Source organism: Ursus arctos, unplaced genomic scaffold (assembly GCF_023065955.2).
Source record: "Ursus arctos isolate Adak ecotype North America unplaced genomic scaffold, UrsArc2.0 scaffold_25, whole genome shotgun sequence".
Classification (NCBI taxonomy): domain Eukaryota; kingdom Metazoa; phylum Chordata; class Mammalia; order Carnivora; family Ursidae; genus Ursus; species Ursus arctos.
In genome coordinates this window covers 10,533,900-10,550,778 of record NW_026622930.1, presented here as the reverse complement: position 1 = coordinate 10,550,778, position 16,879 = coordinate 10,533,900, and the positions used below count along the sequence as shown (strand labels likewise).

General features: G+C 42.1%; 1 protein-coding gene across 1 annotated transcript in view; it reads left to right on the top strand.

Annotated features, from left to right (window-relative positions):
* Positions 1-16,879, top strand: part of UNC79 (unc-79 homolog, NALCN channel complex subunit) — a 212,821-nt gene that overhangs the window by 138,019 nt on the left and 57,923 nt on the right. Inside the window, exons 33-36 of the mRNA XM_044389950.3 lie at positions 6,627-6,734; positions 10,058-10,174; positions 12,772-12,855; positions 16,112-16,214. Coding sequence (XP_044245885.2) covers positions 6,627-6,734; positions 10,058-10,174; positions 12,772-12,855; positions 16,112-16,214 — 412 coding nt within the window. The remainder of the gene's footprint in view (positions 1-6,626; positions 6,735-10,057; positions 10,175-12,771; positions 12,856-16,111; positions 16,215-16,879) is intronic.

Below are 16,879 nucleotides of genomic sequence, written 5' to 3'. Positions count from 1 at the left end.
TTTCTCAACTCTTAACAGTCCATTCTTAACCATCCTTGGCAATAAGAGGCAGTAGTTAATTCATATCAAGATCCCGGATATCATCTCAGCCTTCCCCAAACAGTAAAGGTCATTAATTTGAACTTTTTTTGCCTTCTTGGTTTTCCATGCTTTAGCCAGCTTTGATATATAGTCCAAAAAAGGAACAAACATGAAGGGTTAAAATAAAGCAAAGAGTGCTTAGAATGGTTAAGAATCGACTATAATCCTGTAGGGTCCACAGTGGATTACATACTCTAACCAAATGTCAGCAGCTTGGTGGGCCTTGTGTGTCCGAAAAACCCTAGTTGCAGCCTAGACCCTCATCCATGGGCACCGCTTGATGGTGAAGTTGTCACAGCTCGTGGATTTCCTGCCTCAGGTGTCATTTCTCCCCTTTCCTTGGAGGCACGGTTTTTAAGAAAGATAATTTGAAAAAGCGGCAAGCCCAATAGCCCGCCTCATCCTAAAGCACAGTCTTTTGCAGTATTCCCATAGTGCTGATCGCAACACTTTGTGTCTCAGCTCAGATCTAAAGAAAAAAACAAACATGTGACTCTTTAGAAAAAATGAAATTGTGCAGGAATGATCATTATAGTAGATTCATAGCCTGTGGACTGCTGAGGACTGGCAAAGATCTTGGAGGCTTGGTGACTTGTAGTGAAAATCCGTCCTTTTCTGTAAGAAGAGGTGGACACTCTGAGGAAGTGATGTGCCCGGGGCCGCACGGATAGGCAGTCGCAGGGCCAGGATGCCTGTCCTGATTCTAGTCCTTCCTCTCCCACTGCTCCACACAAAAGCAACTCCCAAGACAAGGGATTCAGATCCTGTATTGGCCCTGGGTGTTCCAGCTGCTCTCTCCCTCCCAGCACAGAGCTGTGTACCTTGAAGGTGTTCTGGAAAAATCTGTTGAATGAATGTTAGTATATTTGGAAAGGGTCGTGCTCCAGCCAGGCAGATGGAAGAGTAGGATCCTGGTGATAACACAGTTTAAGAAGGTTTCTAGGGAAACCGGAATGCCTTTTTATGGTTCGGAGCCAGGAAACTGGCTGCATATAGATGGAGGAAAGCATTGACCTAGAGACTCTAGAGGTCTGTAGGGTGGATATATAAGAAACCATCCAAGGTCTAAAGAGTGGGTATATAAGAAACACTGTGTAAGTCTACAGAGTGGGTGTGCGTGATATATAGGTTATAGTGTGTGTGTGTGTGTGTGTGTTGCCACCTTTATCCATCCCATGTCAGATTGCTCCCCAGGCTACCAGGGAGGAGATTGGTTTCAAGAACAAGAGGAAAGCGTCTGACAATTATGATAATATGTCTTTTAAATGTTTATAATATATCTGATAGTGTCATAATAGTTTCGTATCTGTATAGTGGCCCAGCTCCCACAGATACACTTATCTACCTTCCCTCCCTTACTGGTGCTGGAAGGAGGTGTGGGCTCAGAGTAAGACAAGCTTCTCTAGACCTTCCGGCCTCTATCAGCTGGAGGAAAGGAAGGCCCAGACAGCTACAGCTCCTAGTCCTTCCAGACTCAGAGCCTAGCCACTGCTCATAGCCTCGAGCCACCAGATCCAAGTGCATCATGCACTTTCCCTCTGTTCATGTCAGTCCCTGCAGGAAGGCCCAGGTCACTCTAGTTTCCATAAGGCTCTGCACATCTGTTCTCAACTTCTGTCCTACCTTATGCTAACTACTGAAAACCTTCCTCCATCCTTCATGAGCAAAATCCCATATATGCTCTCTCATCCGACTACCCCCTTCATGCCCCAGTCTAGTGGAAACTCGGCTCTGCCCCAAGGACACTGTTTTCCTCACTGCCTTGGGCCCCTTCCTTGCTCACCGCTGCCCCTTTCAGACCATTCCCACCTTGTCTCTAAAAACACCCAGCTCTGAACCTCATACTACTGACCCCTGATGACAATTATCTGGTGACAGTTTGACTCCTGGCTCTTTTTTCATTCTTGTCTAAACTGTTGCTGCCTGAATTCTTATTGATTCCGATATTAGAGTAGATGATCCTTCTGCTGTTCCGGCTTCTCAGTTCCTGGAATTCATCTTCTCTAGTGACTTTGTTTTTATCCAGCACCCTAGCTCAGCGATTCATTCCCATGGTCATACGCAGACCATGTTTTTAGCAACAGCTACAGCCTTTCCACAATGTCATTCTCATGCCTCCTGTCCTCTGATTTCCATTTCTTCTCTCTCTGGACAACCCCAGATTGGTCCTTTCATGTCTCTCCCCTACTTCATATCTTCTGTGCTCTTCCTTACTCAAGTCAACGAGTGTAGCCCCCCCTCCCGGCACCCTCTTGACCTTTGCTTTTTCAGCTTGCTTGGCTAAACACAACCCTTGTCAGATCCATCTTTCCATCTACCCGCACCCTTACCTATCCAATGAGTGTGACTGGAGAAAAACCCAGTATTGACTGGTCTCATTTTAAATTCGTGACCATAGATCTCAACTGGATCCTTAAACTACCTGGCCATCGTACCGTATTTCCCTGGTCCATTCATGTTTCCATTCTCCTGACTGACTGTTTATTTCTTGGTGACTTGTCTTTCCAAACTTCCAATAACTCTTCCTGTTTGACATAATCAGAAGTAATTTCCGTAGCCTCCTGCTACCTCATCTGCCTGCCTTCCAGTATCTGCACTTGTACACTTGGCCTTCTTCGCTGGGGCTACAGGTGAACTGTCTGGTTTTACTGTTCAAAGCCAGCTTTTCCACATGTGGACAAGATTTCATTTCTCTTACCTATTCAGGGATATAGGCCCAGAAATTCTCCCTTCTTTCTCTCCCCACCCCCGCTAGATTTTTTTTCTTCCTAAGGTATTCTCGACTTGAGCATACGAACATAATTTTATTTCTCTCTTAAAAAAAAAAAAAGTTCTTGATCCCAGTTCTCCCACTTATTATCTCGTTTTGCTCCTCCCCTCTTGGCAAAATGTATTAAAGAGTTGCCTATACAATCATTATCTCCAATTTTCTCCCATTCTATTCTTTCTAAAAAGAATTTATCATTCCTATGAAGCTTTCATCCCCAGTGGTTCACCCAGACGTCACTTGTCAAGGTGACCAATGACCTCCAGTGGTCAGTTCTTAGCTCGTACCTCCCTGCTTTGCTTGGCTTCTTGGATACCGTACTCTCCTGGTTTTCTCTTTATTCGGTGGTCACTCCTTCTCAATCTCTTGTTGGTTCCTCCTTATCTCTCTAATGAGGGAGTGCCCTAGGGTCTCAGTCCTCTGTCTACACTCACTGTCCGGGTGATCTCATCTGGTTTTATGATTTTACGTATTGTCTTTATGCTGAGACAACTCACTCAGTTGCCTATTGCTGGAATAATGCTGTGTAACAAATAAGCATAAAATCTCAGCAACATATAATGGTAAGTCTATTGGTCACTGTGGATCAGCTAATCTAGGCTGAGCTGGGCTGGGTGGCCAACCTCCTCCTGGGACCCTTGAAGCTTGGGAATATCTTCTCATGGTGATGGCAGGAGGTACAAGAGAGCAAGTCTAATTGCACAGGCACTTTTCAAGCCTTTGGCCGCGGTATGCCTGCAAATATTTCATAGCCAAAACAAATCGCCTAGCCGAAGCCAAAGTCAAGAGAGAAATATACCCTGCCTGTAATGAGGGAGGAACTTCTAAGTCACATGGCAAAGAGCATGGATTCAGGGAGGAGTGAAGAATTAGAGCCTTTTCTATCAGGTATACATAGGACGTACGTGGGACGTACTCATAATAAAAAGTTATCTATTGTTTATCTGAAATTAAGTTTTAACTGGGCATCCTCTATTTTGTGTGGTTACCTTAATCTACCTTCAAAATATATCCAGAATCTGGTCCCCTCCCACTATCTCCCCTCCTTCACTCTGCTCTGAGCCCCCACACTTCTCACCTGGGTCAGTGACTGTAGCCTCCCGACTGGTCCCGTCTTCAACCCTTATTGCCTTCATATCTTCCCAACACAGCAACTACAGTGATCCTTTAAGACATGAGATGATACCATTCCTCTGATTAAAACCCTCCCTTGGCTCCCCATTTCTTTCATAGTAAAAGCTCAGGCCCTTGATATTTCTGGAGTGCTCTGTGGTCTCGATTCTCATTAGCTCTCGGACTGCATTTTGTGCTGCTCTCACCCCATCGCTTCTATGCAGCTGTGGTGGCCCCTGCCATTTCTTGAACGCTCCCCGCATAGTTCCACCTGAGGGCCTTTGCGCTGGCTGCTTCCTCAGCCTGAAACCATCTTCCCCACGTGTCTGCCTGGTTTCCTCTCTCCCTTCTGTTGATCCTTTGATCAAACACCAGGTTTCCAGTGAGGCCTGGACCACACCGCACCTTTCCACCCCTGTCTGACATCTTGGAATCCCTTCTGCTCGTGTCTCTCCTACAGAGAATTACTCTTCTAACACTACAATTTTACTTTTATGTATGTTATTTTCTGTCTCTCCCCACTAAAATGAAAGTTCCCAAAGGCAAGGATTCTTACCTAGTTTGTTCACTGATTGTATCCCAAGTGCCTGGTAGAGTTTTGGCAAATGTTTGATGAATAAACGAATAGTTAAGGCATTTTCTGCACATCACTATAAACACTGAATAAAAATAGTTTAAGCTTAGTGTATAGGTCTATTCCAGTGTTTGTCATCTTAAGCTGTATACAAATGGAAGGTTTCATTAAAGGATTTAGGACTGAGCAAAAATTGTCTGGTTTATGGAATCTTTGTACAATAATGATTATAACCAGCTACCTTATAGTCATGACATTTCTTTGAAATTACAGATACAGCAAAGATTTTAATAAGCATAGCAAAACTCTAAAAGTCTCAATGATCTTTCAAAGAATTCTCAAAAATGAGCTTTAAGCTTTCTCATCCTACATTATTGGTGGGAGTATGATGCCCTAGGAGCAGCGTGCAGGAAACAGAGGCAGATGAGGGCGAAGAGAGGTGACTTGTGCATGTTTTCCTTATTTATTTAATCTTAATTTTTAAAAGTGTGTTTTTTTTTTTTTGACTGTGCATGTTTTGAACTAGAGGTTTGGGGAGAATACCTAAGAGAAAAGTAAGAGCCTAACCTCTGATATCTAAGTGACTACGGTAATTTAAAACAGGTTGTGTCATGGTGCACTGGGTGTTATACGCAACTAATGAATCATCGAACTTTACATCAGAAACCAGGGATGTACTGTATGGTGACTAACATAATATAATAAAAAAACGTTAAAATAAAAAAAATGGTTCTTCTAGTGAAAAAAAATAAAACAGGTTGTCATTTTGCGCTTACTCAAGAGGGTTCAGGAAACAGTTCTACTTTTTTTTTTCATCAAGAAATGAGTAATCTGGCAACCGTATCTATTCAGAAAGACCTCTGAGAATCAAAACTCGATGTTCCCGCATCAGTGCTCGAAAACTTTCCTCTCAGCCTCTCATTTAAGATCGATTTTACTTTTGTGTCTGATAAGTGTAGTGGTCATCCAAGGATAGAACACCATCGGCGGACTTCAGTTGTATGTATGTGTGACTGTTTGGTGACTTGCTCTGTGACAAGAAAAAAATTGACGATATGAAAGAATGAGACAGAGTCATCATGAAGCTTGAGAACTTGAAGCTATTTAGGGAGGCATCCCCAAATTATAGCATGGGACATTTGTGGATGCTTGTAGTGTAACTCCAGGCTGCTCACTCTGTTCAGTGCATAGTGTTGCTTAAGATGGCAAGGAGATTTGTAAAGAATTTGGGGGGGGGGGTTCCTATGATAAACCATTAAACTTCTCAAAAGTTTTAAAGGATAATCTTTACTTAGAATAGCTTGGGACAGCTTGTTTCCCATCACTGATAGGTTCATAAGACAATAGTGTATGCAGAAAATATTTCCTCTTAGATGCATCTGCCAAATAGAAGGAGGAAATGATACAGTCTGTTTCTTGCTCACCTAATAAAATAGAAAATCTGAATTCATAGTATTTATTCCAAATTAGATACAGTCCCTGCTCTTAAATTCCTTATGCTTTAGCAAAGTTTCTACACAGGTCAATAGACAATGACGTCATAGTGTGTTAAGTTTGGGAAAGGTTAACGACAGAGTGTCCTGGGATTACATAAGAGGATCACACGACCCATTTTCTCGTTTGTATTTTTGGGGGGGACGGGGTTTCTTGAAGACCTTCTGGAGGAGGAACTGTCTGTATAATTGAGATGTAATTAATGAGTAACAAATTGCCAGAAAGAGGTGGAGTGGTGGAATGATGTAGGTGGAATGAACTATAAGCATCTTTAGGTAATAGGTGAAAAGAAATTCAGCTCTGGAAAGGTGAAGTGACCTGCTCGAGGCTGGGCAGCGGGGGTGTGTTGAGCTTTAGTTTTGTGACTGTGCTTTTGTTAATCTCTGAGAGGCATGGTCACAGAGGCAGAGTGTAACGGAAGCATTTCTGCATGGAATTTGGAAACCAGCGCGTATATAATTCCATTAAAGTAATTGGGAGGGCCAGAACATACAGAATGATTTGAATGGGTGTATTAGGCAAGAAGGAAAAGATATGGAGATTCATTCATTGCTTGTAATCAATGTCCTGAGCTTTAAATACTATTTCTGTTTGTAGATCCCTCTACTAAAGGACTTTCAACTTTGGAAATGCCACGAGAATCCTCATCTGCCCCCACTTTAGAAGCAGGTGTGCCAGAAACAAGCAGCCATTCCTCAATATCAAGTAAGATTTCCTTTGGTGATCATTTCACCTGTACATTGATTTTGGAACAATATCTGCTGCATTGTTTTCAATGTTCACAGTCCCGGCGTTGGTGTTTTTTCTTCATACACATTGTGTTAGCTTCCTAGGGGGACACTTGGCAGTAAGATCTCAGAGATCCTGAGGCATAGGCTCAGTTTTGTCAACATCTCAAGTGTTTAATAAATCAGTACCATCACTGATTGGCCAAGAATCCCAATCTGTGAAGGAATTATCACTGAATTTGATAATTCAAGAAAAGAAGAGTTGTCGATGACTAGCCTAAACATAAGGCATGGAACTAGTTTTGGGACAAGTGAAAAGCATTGTTCATGACAGAATTTTACACTGAACCCCTTTGTTTGTTTGGAATCACTTCCGTCAGGGACAAAATTTTATCTAGGTTATCATAAAATAAATGTAACAGCTAGATTGTGATCCCAGAGTCATGATTGGATCTAGCCCTTTTGGATCTGAAAATAAAAATGCATGAAATGCTACAGGATCTCTAGGGGGCAACTGTTTTGAAACTGCCTTCCATGGTTGGGTCCTAGATGTTGTCCTTGAGGAGCGTGAGTTCCTTTGAGGTGAAGGTAAGGGTGTCCCCTGCCTCGGTGGAAGGAGTTGAGAGACTTTAGCTTGGGAGGTTCCCAGCAGTATCAGGATTCGGAGGCGCAGCTCCTGCAAGCCCTTGTCCCACGTGCTGGTCTCTTTTGTGCTCCGTGTAGGCGCTGCCTGAGGAGCTAGTTAATTTTCATTTGACCATCTTTTGAAATGAGGGTGATCCCGAAAACCAGATAAAGATCTTAACTCAAATGCTGGACTGGTAGTATGGAACAACATCGTCATCTTCATGATTCATTCATTCATGCATTCATTCATTCAGCAACTATTTATTAAGTGTCTGCTGCGTGCCGGGCACTGTGCTTGCCACTGGGGATCCAAAGTGAATAAGTAAGAGACACCCCTGGTTCGAGGAGTTCATAGTCATAATAGTTAATAGTAGTTCCCATTTATTTGACACTTACCACGTGCTGGGCACTGTGCCAAATGGTTACACACATGGTTATTTTACTCAATCCTGACATCGGCCCTGCATGGCAAATATTACTGACCCCATTTTATAGACTAGGAAACAGAGGTCGGAGAGGCTAAATGACTTGCCTAAAGTCAGGTAGCTACTAAATGACAGAGACAGGGATTGATGCCAGGTCTCTTTGATTGGCAAATCTGTGCTCTTTTTTTGGTATCACACACTGCCTTAGAATAACTCAAATTCACTTACAATAGAGATTATAGAAATTATAAGAAAGCATTTTCAAGTGACAGTTACTTGCCCTTTTGGTAGCAAAGAAGAACAGCTAGTTCTGGATTTAATTGTTCTTTTATCATAAAAAATCTGTTTGATAACGTGATAGAACGCCCGTTGTTAAGCCCACATACTAGAATCACAAAAGTGTATTTTCTCCTCCTAATTTACGTGAATCATCCGGAAAAAAGGAAGATAGTGAATTCTAATCAGAATTCCAACTTGGGTGTAATTTGAGATAGGGCGACTAAGTCAGCTTGACTTCAGTGCTAGTTAAATGTGTCATAAAATAAGCGTATCCGATGTCTCATGACTCTAGCGAGTCTGGAGAGTGCGTCATTAGATTTCCACCTTCCTCCTCCTCTCCATTAAAAACATGCGTTGGATGGCCGTTGGTGGTGTGTTCTTGGAGGCATCATGCCAGGCACCTCACACACTGAGCTGAACATTAAAGGTTTTTTACTCTCAGGGAATTCTGCTGTCTTTACACACAACTGAGAATCAGAGAAATTATGAACTCACTAGAGGCTCTAAACCCTCCTTTGAACAAGCTCATTTTTAAATCGGTTAAGCCTTCTACAAGATTTCTGCTTTTGCATTTGATCTGAAGTTTGCACATTTCAAGTGAGTCATAACACTGTAAATTTCACCAATCAACAAGAATCCGAGATTTTCCATGTTGGTTGGTGTAGTCCTTATCGTGAATTTAATCGACATGGACTCCAAGACATAAGAATTCCCATCACACCCCTGTCTTTGGATCAGTTTGCCAGCTGATCATTTTGTAGCTAACCATGCCGCGACCGCCATGAATCAAACAGCATGCTAATTACATTAAAAATGTTATCATTGATTTCACATCTCACCAAGTTGTGGTCTTGGTACAGTGATTGTGAAACCTATGTATAACATTTAAGGCTTTCCAGGGGCCATACAATCATCCCAGTTTCTACCATCCCCTCGTAGAGCATGTACCTCAGGGCTTCAGTTTCTGAAATTGTCCTCCTAAGAGAGTGAATGACCACACGCTCTCCAGCGTCCAGGAGTTTGGGATCATGTAGAAAAGGCACCTCAGCGATCCTCTGCTTTTCTCACTGGGCTGGGGGCGGGGACTGAGGGGAGCCCTGGCGGAGGAGTACGATGGTAGGAGACAGGTCGCTTGTTTACTCAACAGTCTACTGGCAGGAGTGGTTTTTAAAAAACTTTTTAAATTGTTTTTCTGGTTTGGAAATGCTCGTAACTTGACATTCATTGGTGGGATATTTGTCAGTTCTTGATTGCAGGATAAAAATGTTACCACTACTCTCTAAAACAAAGATTTGTACTAGAACACACTTGTGGAAGGTGATTCAATTCAGATTTCCCAAACAGTAGGCAGAGGCTCCCACAGAGATGAAAATTGTATTGACTTTGGAGTCAACATGTCTGGTTCTATGACCACCTCGTTTGCTGGTTGGTCCCAAGTAACATAGTATCATTTGCTTCAGTTTCTCTCTCAAAAAATTGGGGTCGATATGTGTCATTTTACTCCAAAATATATATGCGCGCACACACACAGACACACAGACACACACACATACACACACACACACACACAGGGACCTCATGGGGATATAATGGAGCCTGAAACTATGGATGCACAAACTCCATTAAAAAAAGTTAAGCTATAAATTCAAAGTAGTATTATCTGCCTTAAATCCTTTTTGGAACAAGGTATATAAATAAAAAAGTAATCATATTGTTGTAACTGGAGTAGATATTTACAGGGTACAGATAAATGCTCATAGGCACTCTTCTCATTCTTTACTGAGGGAAGAAAGGCACCCAGCACAGCAGTGTGCCTTAGGTTTTCCCTTGGACGGGAGCATACAATTTACTGAGCAATTACAAATAGCCAATGAAGGTTCAATTAAGATTCTATATGGATTTGTAGAGCCTTTGTGTGCAGTGGAAATTTATTCCCCCTAGTAATCATGTCCTAATTTCCTCCATATAGCTCAGTATAGGCAGATGAAAAGGGGATCCTTGGGAGCTCTGACAATGAGCCAGTTAATGAAGCGACAGCTGGAACATCAGTCTAGCGCCCCCCATAACATCAGCAACTGGGACACTGGTGGGTCAAGCTTTTTCTTCTTGTTTTACCTCTCAGATTAGCTAAATGCCACTTTCTTTGTGTCCCCTTTGCTCTCGTGTGAATGAAGGATTAGATTTTCTCTTGTGTTCTGTGGTTCAAGTAATTTTTTTTTTAAACCCAACGTAATGAATAAGTCTATTTAAACTTTCCAAGTGTTCTAGAGCCACCTGTTTGTCCATTTAGGCTGGTCCAATTCTTTTTCCTCTAAGACCCAGATTCCAGATACTAGCTTATCTATCTGGGAGTTAAGTGATGTCAATGCATATAGGAGGGAATGGAACTATTATTTCATGTTGCAAATTAAAAAACAAAACAAACAAAAACACCAGATTATCAGTAGTCTCTGTTTTGTAAAGTACCCCCCAAATCAGGGCATATTAATAGTAATACTAATAATAACAAATGTAGCTTAGTGACGTCATGATCTGCTGGTAGGTTTGGGAATATGAGCTCTGTGTTCTAGTTAGCAGGGTTACCAGCTTGCCCCGCACACCCTCATGCTCATATGGTGGAACCGCATCTAACCTCAATTTTAAAGTAAGAATTGATCGCCACGACAGGTCTTATTTTAAACCTGATCACGCTGCATTTCTGAACTTTGTTCCCACGTTCTGCACACGTACTCCTTTCCAAGCCAGTAGTACTGCCACAGTCCTGCTCTTTGGAGTGCCTGCCTTTCGTGTTTGTTTGCTTGTTTGTTTTTTCTTTTGTAATTAAATGGGTCATTTGAGTTACAAGATTACATATGCAGAAGCGCTTTGCAACATGCATGCACTATGAAAATGTCACAGCTTGTTACTGTGACAGGCTCTGGGGGCCAACACTTGGATCAGACTATTTCAGTATCTTGGTTAGTACTTTCTGGCCATAGTTATGTGAGATTGTTATTTGAAATATCCTTCCTTATGACCAGGAATTATGACATCCACAAAACCAAAATGTCGACAGACTTATTTTTTCAAAACCATAATATTGACATACATTTTATCTTATCTCCCCCACCCCCATCCATTGTTTTCCCAAAAAGGTGAGCTAGATAATTAAGTCCCACACAAAAATACCCAGTCCTACATTTGACAGATAGTTTCAACTCTCTGGCCTTTATAAGGGTTCTTAACGTTTTAAAGGTTTCATGTTTTGTCTTCCGTTTGGTGATAAGCGGTAGTGAATAATGTAATGGCCAAAAGCCAACAGGCAAGAGAGTCGAGGAGAAAGATAGAATAACCAGCCTCAACAGCCGACTGGGTCTGGGTGGAGTCATTTGGTCCACACCAAAGAGGACTGGCTCTGTTTCTCTCTTTACTGAGGAAGCTGTGTGAGGAACAGAGAATGGGAGCCTTCGTTTGGTTAGTTCTCTGATAATTAAATGCCCACCTTAGGTTGACCTGGGGCTTGGAAGATTGTTTTACCACGCTTCTATTTTCTGTAGCAAGTAGCTCAGCCTAAGCTAACCATTTCAGATTCGGACTACGATGGCAACCTAGTTTGATTGACTCAGTAGAGTTATAAAAAGACAGCTATACCTCAGTGTCCAATCCAGATTTTAATCTAAAAACGGAATCTACGTGGTGCCAAATAACCCATTTAACTGAATTTTTCACATTCAACCAAACTTCAGTCTCGTTCATGTCACTCTGGTTTCTCAATACTTGCCATTTACATGCTGTCTGAATTTCTTTCGCCTGTTTTCCTGGGCTTGTTTTCCATTCTCCGAGTTGGTTCTCTAGTCACCAAGTCCTACTAGAGCTTCATCTCAATACTCTTGTTTTGATTCGTGCCACGAAAAGTTCTCCCCAAATCTAAGACCGCAGGAGAGTCGATGAATACATGGGTCAGTGTTAGGTGGCATGCCACTTCATAGCACATATGTCGATTCAGTGACTCACTGGTCTCCAAAGGGACAAATCTAATCATGTGGACACTGCCAGAAGCTGTCTAAACATGGGTTATGATCGATTCACCTCAGCATGCACCTGCTTGCTCACCAAATATCTGCCTCTTCTCCATCCGTGCTCATCTGATGGCTGCTTCCTCGTCTCATCTTTCATAGGAAACAAATGTTCCAGAAGCCCCACTCCTCTGTGTCTTCCCCTGTCCCTCACCCCTGTTCCTCAGCCCTCATCGAGACACCTGCCATTTCCTTGCTACCAGTTCCACATGTTTTCTGTATGACCTTTCTGGCCATTGCCCCAGACGATCGCTTATGTATTTACTGATTTGCATAAAACATTTATTTCATGGCTGTGACATTAGCCTTTCAGTTTTTTTCATTTCATACCAAGAGATAATGGTATTTGAGCTTTTTCGATGGGGAGATAGAGAATCCAGACTTTTTTTGGGACAGTTTTAGATGCTCTCCTGCTTTTAATTGCATTGCATATACCTGAATTGCAGGTTTGTAGTGAAACCCCAGACAACCCTACCCGAAAATCTAGGCTGTTTCCTATACATATTAATAATCAACAATAACAATGACCCAAAAAAATGGCCCCACAAGGTTATTGGTTAAATTCTTTGTACTGGTACTTGTGCTAAATTGACTGCATTGAAGACTGAAATGCTCTGTTTATCCACAGAACAGATACAGCCCGGGAAACGCCAGTGCAACGTGCCAATGTGCCTAAACCCTGACCTGGAGGGACAGCCGTTGAGAATGAGAGGTTAGTTGAGTCGTGGAATCTCAGACTGTACGAGCTGAGAGATACTGTGTATGTCAGTCATCTGGTCACCCAGCGGGTGCTGAAACCTCTTCTTTAGCAGCTCCATGAAGTGGATCCAACCTCTGCTCAAACACCTCCAGGGACTGGGAACGCACGACATCTCCTCTTTGAACCTTATCGACAGAAATTTCTTCTTATCGTGACTTTCTGTTTGGGGCCACCTAAAATGAGTCTAGTCTGTCACATAATTTTTTAGATGTTTGAAAATAGCCAGGCATCGCTTACTCCCTCAGTCTTCTCTAGACCACATGTCCCTAGGTCCTTTGATATTCCTCTCAATACATATCAGCCCGTCCATATTATTGTATATCTTCCCAAAACATGGTCCAGCTTATCTGTGTTCATTCTAGAATGTTGAAATCATGGATGAATGGCTTCTTTGAAATCTGAAATCTGAAATTGCGCAGAATAGCCTTGTGGCATTATGCTGCCCATTGGAGTAAGCTGAGAATAAACCTGTGCCAAGATCATCAGAATATAGATTTTCAAAATTCGTCTCCTGGCTAGTTAATCATTACTTTTGTTCTTTTTTAATGCAGAAAGCAGCTTAATCTATCATTTGTAAAAACAACAACAACAACAACAACAACAAAAACCCCAGAAAACAAGAAACGAACTATGACCGCTTCTCTTAGCTATTTCCCTCAATCAAGTAGATTTATTATTTAGGGTCATATCACTCTTCTGATTTTCCTTAGGAATGAGGAGACATTTTTCTTCAGCTTTTGCTAGTGTTTATTGGGCAATGAGCAGCAGTTTTAACCCCTGTAGATGATGAGACTCTTCTCACTTATGGGCCTAGGAAAAAGCTTTTATGAACAGAAGCCAGTGGTCAAACAATGCTGGTGCTTGCTTATCCACGATCCAGTGACTAAGTTAGTAGCCGCAGAAATGGAATACGGGAAAGGGAAGAAAGACAGAAAGACAAAGTCTCATTCACAGGGAACTGAAGAAGTCCACTGATGCAACTAAGGGACTGATGGGCACTTGTATCCTTTGAACAAACCAAAACCTTTACAATGCCTCCTATCTCTAAGATTCTCGAAGTGGCTTTGGTCAAAATCTCCAGCTTTGGAGCTGGACTTTGGGGGAGGTCTCCTCTTTATTCAAGCTTCTAAGAACCTTTTATTTCTGTTCCTGGTTCCATACAGAGTACACTTGGGGTGGTGGTGCCATCAGAAGTATTGCCCACAGCTGGGGGATGACAGGACTGCCTTTAATGCTGCAGACTTTGTCGTAACTCGGCTAGAACAAAAGGTGGCTGAGGTCCGTAGCTTCCGTTTGTATTTCCCACCTTCTTCGTCTGCGTTAGTCTGCTCCCAACTGATTAGCCTGATTCAGAAATCCAGTGGTTTAGCGAATGTTGCCATGGGGGAGCCAGCACCCAATAACGTTTATAGATGCTTGCCATAAATCTTGCATGACGTGTTTTGTGTTGTCATGTGAATAAACAACTTCACGGTGCTATTGTTGTCCAAAAACACCTGTTTCTTGGCATTTGTAGTGGGTAATTATTGGCTTGAAACCACCCAAATGACTTTGATTCCTTCCCTTTTCTTGATTGAATTGTGAATTCTATTTAATAGTAATGGGCAATAGTCTTCTATAAGACTTTACTCAAGAATTTTTTTTTTCCCTTTAATGTCTTGTTTCTAGTAAGACTATATATATATCACCATCTTATGGGCTGACTTTTTCCACTTTTAGCACAAGACATTTTGGCATCCGGTAGACATGGTCTGTCAGTGTTCAAGAAATGTGGAATATTGGATTTAAACTTTCTGTTTTTTGGTTGCTTAAAGCACCTACATGCTGTTTACCTTAGTGCTTAATAATTAATCATGTCTCCTTTTATCTTGTCCCAGTTCTTGCCTTTTCTATTATTAATCAAAGTGTAGTTCTGCTTGTAATAAATACTGTTTGCTTCTACTCAAAGCACCATTTGGATGAAACAATTGGAGATCCTTGTTAGTGATATACTGGGGTACAGGTGGGAAAGACTGTTACTCAGAGATAGCTGGTAAATGTTGCAGTAAAATTTAGATACCCATTTGGGATCTTCGGAAGTTACATAAGATATTTTTAGATACTCTCCTTTGCTGTTTGAGTCTGCAGGTCTCCTGCTTCTCATAAATACACGTAGCCTTTGATCAGTCAAGGGAGTATACAGTCTGGCAGCATCTTGAGTCTTTAAAGGCTTCAAAACCATTTTTTTCTCCCACACAGTGAAACACATTGCCCACTTTGCTAGGTTTCTAAAATTTTCATGTTACTTCTTTTAAAAACCAGTTCTCTGAATCATATCTTTCTTCTAGTTAAGGAAAGATCATACAATTTTGTTTTGTTTTCCAGCACTCAATTTCCAGTTCCTTGATGAGAAACAGACTCTTTAATGGACCACTGAGGTTTTCTGCCTTCTTTCCTGACTCTATCTGGCACTGGTGGTTTTCTTAGTAGAGAGCAATCACCTGGGTCTCTGGATTTACTCATTGTTAGAGCATGTCACCAAGATTCCTGCCTTAGATTTCTCTGAAGGCATCAAAACCCGAAGTTTTAAACTCTGTGATGTTGATTGGCTAAAGTCACTGGATGATTCCTTCAACACACTTGATTTTTCATTCATAAATATTTCAGTTTGAAAAATGAAGACTTTTGCTTTGGGGCTTATGATATTAATTTCCAAGGTAAAAAGCTGTTCTGATATTTCTTAGCTCAAACCCCTCCCCTTGCTTAAATGTGTAGAGTTCTGGGATCTTATTCCCTTCTCAAATTAGCCGCATTTTAGGGTTTGTAGGCATTGGTGACTTTAGAAACATAGGTTCGTAAGGGCAGCTTGCATGTATGCCTAGCACATAAGGATTGTAAACTCACTTAAGGGTGCACTTTGAATAGATTTCCCCCTTTTTCTGTTTTTGTCTTCATCCCCTGTTGGCACACTGAACTCTTTTCCAATTTTTTTCGAAGTCAAGAAGCAAAGAGAGAGATAGGAGTCTAGCTCTTAGAAATCATATAAGCAGAAATCACAGTCTTTCTTGAATTCATTTTACCCTTGAGGGGTTTTCACAATGCCGTTGAGCTGATCCCATCACATCTCAGGAGTGTGATCTTGGGAGGGTTTATGAGAGGAGGATGGGGCTTTTCCTGGCCCCCAGAAACAGACCTTTATTCACCAGGTGTCTCCTTGCTGCTTACCCAGGCGCCACTAAATCCAGCCTGCTGTCCGCACCCAGCATCGTCAGTATGTTTGTGCCAGCCCCCGAAGAATTCACTGACGAGCAGCCGACGGTGATGACAGACAAGTAAGCTCACACTGTTCTTTTCTTCCCCAGATTTATGGAATTTAAGCATTTGCTCACCGTGGTTGGGAGAAAGGATCAGAGGAGGCATGTTATGCTTTAAGTCATAACTTGTTCGTCAAGAGGCCGTCGCCCTCAGTGCGGGTGGGCATTTGTTGTTTTAGAAACATTGAATCATTGGATGGCCACCTTTGGTTTATGCCAAGGCACGGTCCTTTCTCAGTTTGGACAAATGCAAATCATAGCCCCTTACTGATTATTAGAAGCTTCAAGTTGTGAGGATGGGACTAAGTATGAGACTTGATTCCGATTCCCATCCTGCCCGCAGGATCCTTTCCCTGAGTCTCAAACTGTTTACGTCACCTCGTGGTTTGTCAGCCTTCCATATCCCCAGAGTTCTTACAGGATAAAGTCCAAATGCCTTTGCTTATGACAAAAGGCCCTTGAGATTGTGAAGGTATGGCCTTGCCGCTCCTCACCAGGAGCTCTTGCCCCAGCCCCCTCACCTTCCCCAGAGCATGCCTGATGTGTTCTCTCTTCTGTGATTTCATAGGTGCCCTTCTCTCTATACTTTGTCTACGTGGCGAAATCCTAGCCATGCTTCAGGACCCAACTGAGGGCAGAGTTTCCCTGACTACACACAAGGCAGAATTAGTCATACCATTCTC